Source organism: Euleptes europaea, chromosome 18 (assembly GCF_029931775.1).
Source record: "Euleptes europaea isolate rEulEur1 chromosome 18, rEulEur1.hap1, whole genome shotgun sequence".
Taxonomy (NCBI): domain Eukaryota; kingdom Metazoa; phylum Chordata; class Lepidosauria; order Squamata; family Sphaerodactylidae; genus Euleptes; species Euleptes europaea.
This window is the reverse complement of record NC_079329.1, coordinates 9410909-9414397: the sequence shown is the minus strand read 5'-3', so window position 1 is coordinate 9414397 and position 3489 is coordinate 9410909. Positions and strand designations below refer to the sequence as shown.

Below are 3489 nucleotides of genomic sequence, written 5' to 3'. Positions count from 1 at the left end.
GTGGATAGACAGCTCCCGGGCCTCAGGCCAAACTCGGTCCTTCACCGTGCATTGGGCGAGGATGGACTTCTTGGCGAACTTCCACACTGGGTTATGTTTATCCCGCAGGTTCATTGGCTAAAGTTGGGTCAGATGGCCATGACTGTCAGGTCCAGGGGACAACGTTGGGGGTGGGAAGAGGTGGAGGGGCTGCACAGGAAGGCCTGGACACCGGAGGAGACTGAGACCAACCAGTCCACTGTGAAGGTGAACAGGTTTTCCGAATCGATTCCCTCCGATTGGCGGGGTTGCTCGCCATCCCTGGCTTTCAGCGATGACTCCCTGGAAGAGGGCAGCTCAGCTGTCGGCAAAAGGGCGAAGTCTAGCAACAGCAGCATCCTCCCAGCATGGAGATGGGTCAAGCAGTAAGTGAATTCCATCAGGACACCGGGGAGGGGAAAGAAGAAGACAGATTTGGTTTTTATGTGCCAACTTTCTCTACCAACTTAAGGAAGAGTCAAACCGGCTTACAATCCCCTTCCCTTCCCCTCCCCACAACAGACACCCTGTGGGGTTGGTGGGGCTGAGAGAGCGTGACTGGCCCAAGGTCACCCAGCTGGCTTCATGTGGAGGAGTGGGGAAACTGACCCGGTTCACCTGATTAATGTCTGCCACTCATGTGGAGGAGTGGGGGAATCAAACCCGGTTCTCCAGATGAGAGTCCACCACTCCAAACCACCGCTTTTAACCACCACACCATGCTGGCAGGGGGGCAGGGTGTTCTTAGTTCCGTTTGTGGATTCCTTTGACCTGCCCTATCCTACAGGTTCCGGGCAAAGCACACACTATTTTAAATTATTTTTTAATCTCGATTTTTTTTTAATGAGACACAGAAATTACACCAGGTAAAAGCCCCTGGATAGCCTTTGGTCTCTTTCCCCACCTGCCAAAACATTGGTTTCACACAATGCCTGCCCCCAGGTGTACAGTGTTGCCTGGAGCACTGTGGAGATGCATGTCTGCTTAGCATCTTGGAGAGGACACATCTGCATAGGCCTGTCTGTCCTCCACCCTCTAGCTCTCTAAGGTGCCTTCTCCACCCCTCCCTTCTTTCCCTTCAGCTGGAATGCTTTTTGGATTGGAATACTGGTTGCAGACGGAGACCTTGAGAATGACCTTTGTCTGTTGAAAGACATGTGCATTGAGGCATAATAGGGCGAGTGTCTGTTGGGGGATGCTGGCCTCCCTGAGACTATTTTTGCAGGGTCGATTTTGACACTCAAAGTGGTTTTTCAAAATGCGACAAAATGCCATTTCACAATCCCAACGCAAAAGGAGAAGTTCCACTCCCCCCCCCTACTTGCCTGCTCCTTTGTTCCTGTTTGCATAGCCATTAGAATGTGCATAGCTAATGCGCCTCTTTGTTTTGCATTGTTCCTTGAGGGGGTTCTTCGCTGGCAAACACCAAAGGTCGCTTTAAATGGGCTCTTTTGTAATGCGAAGCAGGCATGCCTGGCTTCGCAGTCACTTAAGAACATAAGAAAAGCCCTGCTGGCTCAGACCAAGGCCCATCAAGTCCAGCAGTCTGTTCACACAGTGGCCAGCCAGGTGCCTCTAGGAAGCCCATGACTGCAGCAGTACCATCCTGCCTGTGTTCCACAGCACCTAATATAATAGGCCTGTTCCTCTGATCCTAGAGATAATAGGTCTGCATCATGACTAGTATCCATTTTAACTAGTAGCCATGAATACCCCTTTCCTCCATGAACATGTCCACTCCCTTCTTAAAGCCCTCCAAGCTGGCAGCCATCGCCACATTTTGGGGCAGGGAGTTCCACAATTTAACTATGCGTTGTGTGAAGAAAGACTTCCTTTTATCAGTTTTGAATCTCTCACCCGCCAGCTTCAGCAGATGACCCCACATTCTGGCATTATGAGAGAGGGAGAAAAGCTTCTCCCTGTCCACTCTCTCCAAACCATGCATAATTTTATAGACTTCTATCATGTCTCCCCTCAGCCGCCTTCTTTCCAAGCTAAACAGCCCTAAGCGGTTTAACCAGTTGCTCTAGTCCCCTGTTCATTTTGGTTGCTCTTTTCTGCACTTCCAAAACGATGGTTCAGGGTGCAAAATTCAAAAAAATATGTGGGGCAATTCAGCCTGGAACGTGCTGCTAATTACCATGCAAAAATGGCCTAAGAATTAAAAGGGGTGTCTGTGTGGTAGGCTTAGAGTAACAGTAGGGGGCACTGCTCTGCCTTCCACTTCCACTTGCTTCAGGCAGCGTAGTTCTATCCCGCCACCCCGCATCAGCTGTAGGGTGAGGCGTGTCTTGGAATATCCTCCTTCCTTGTCTGTGGCACAGGCCGGACCTGGAAGATCTTGACCTTTGTGGTGGCGTTTCCTGGAGTGGCCGTGTGCATGCTGAACGCCTGGCTGCAAAAGCAGAACCATCCACAAGAACGGCCCGAGTTCATCCCCTATCACCACCTGCGTATCCGAACAAAGGTAAGACTCTGGGAGGTGAGGCCTGGTTACTGGCAACAGGGGCGACTTCCCCTGATCTCACATGAAGCTGCCTTATACTGAATCAGACCCTCGGTCCATCAAAGTCAGTATTGTCTACTTAGACCGGCAGAGGCTCTCCAGGGTCTCCGGCACAGAGGTCTTTCACATCACCTACTTGCCTAAGTGGAGATGCTGGGGGTTGAACCTGTGACCTTCCTCATGCCAAGCAGATGCTCTGCCGCTGAGCCAAAGCCCCTCTCCATGGCTCTCCAGCGTCTTTCACATCACCTACTTGCCTAGTCCCTTTAACTGGAGATGCCGGGGGGTTGAACCTGGGACCTTCCGCATGCCCAGCAGATGCTCTACCACTGAGCCACAGCCCCTCCCCTAAAGACTGGAAGGTGTAAAAGCAGAAGGTGTAAAGACTGGAAGGTGAGGTGAATGGTGGAAAGAAATGTGGGGGATCATCTGTCTGTCAACCACTCTCTCTCTTTTTTTAGCCCTTCCCGTGGGGTGATGGAAATCACACTCTTTTCCATAATCCTCACGTCAACCCACTGCCAACAGGCTATGAAGAGGACGGTGGCCACCACTGAACCACTGACCTTTGCTCTTTCTCTGCCACTGACTGGGAGAGGGGGACAACCCCCCCCCCACATCCGCACCATGACTTTAAGACAGATCTCCTTGAAAGGAGACAATAAAAACACAGTTGGACTGATGGATCTTCTCCCTGGTGTTCATTGAGGAACTTTTGGGGGGAGGGTGGAAAAAGTGTCAGCCTTTTGCCAAATTTTCAATAAGTGAAGGGCCCACAGGTCAGCAACTGAGGACTGCTAGTGCTTTATGGACTGGCTTTTAGCCCAGGACCCCTGGATGTGGCCTTGGGCTGTGTAAAACCCCAAAAGGGAATTTTCGCTTGCACATCCTTTTCCTGGACCGCCCTTAGGGATTACTGATGAAAACAGGTCTGCTCTGTTGGATTTAAACTGCTCCAGTTTGCA

The 3489-nt window shown here is 51.2% G+C and overlaps 1 protein-coding gene across 1 annotated transcript; it reads left to right on the top strand.

Annotated features, from left to right (window-relative positions):
• The first annotated feature begins 313 nt into the window (after window positions 1-313).
• LOC130490999 (cytochrome c oxidase subunit 6A2, mitochondrial) lies at window positions 314-3102 on the top strand. Its single transcript, XM_056864823.1, has 3 exons — window positions 314-404; window positions 2343-2485; window positions 2986-3102. Exons 1-3 carry the CDS (start codon window positions 314-316, stop codon window positions 3079-3081), a joined length of 330 nt encoding a protein of 109 aa, XP_056720801.1. The 3' UTR covers window positions 3082-3102.
• Window positions 3103-3489: the final 387 nt, after the last annotated feature.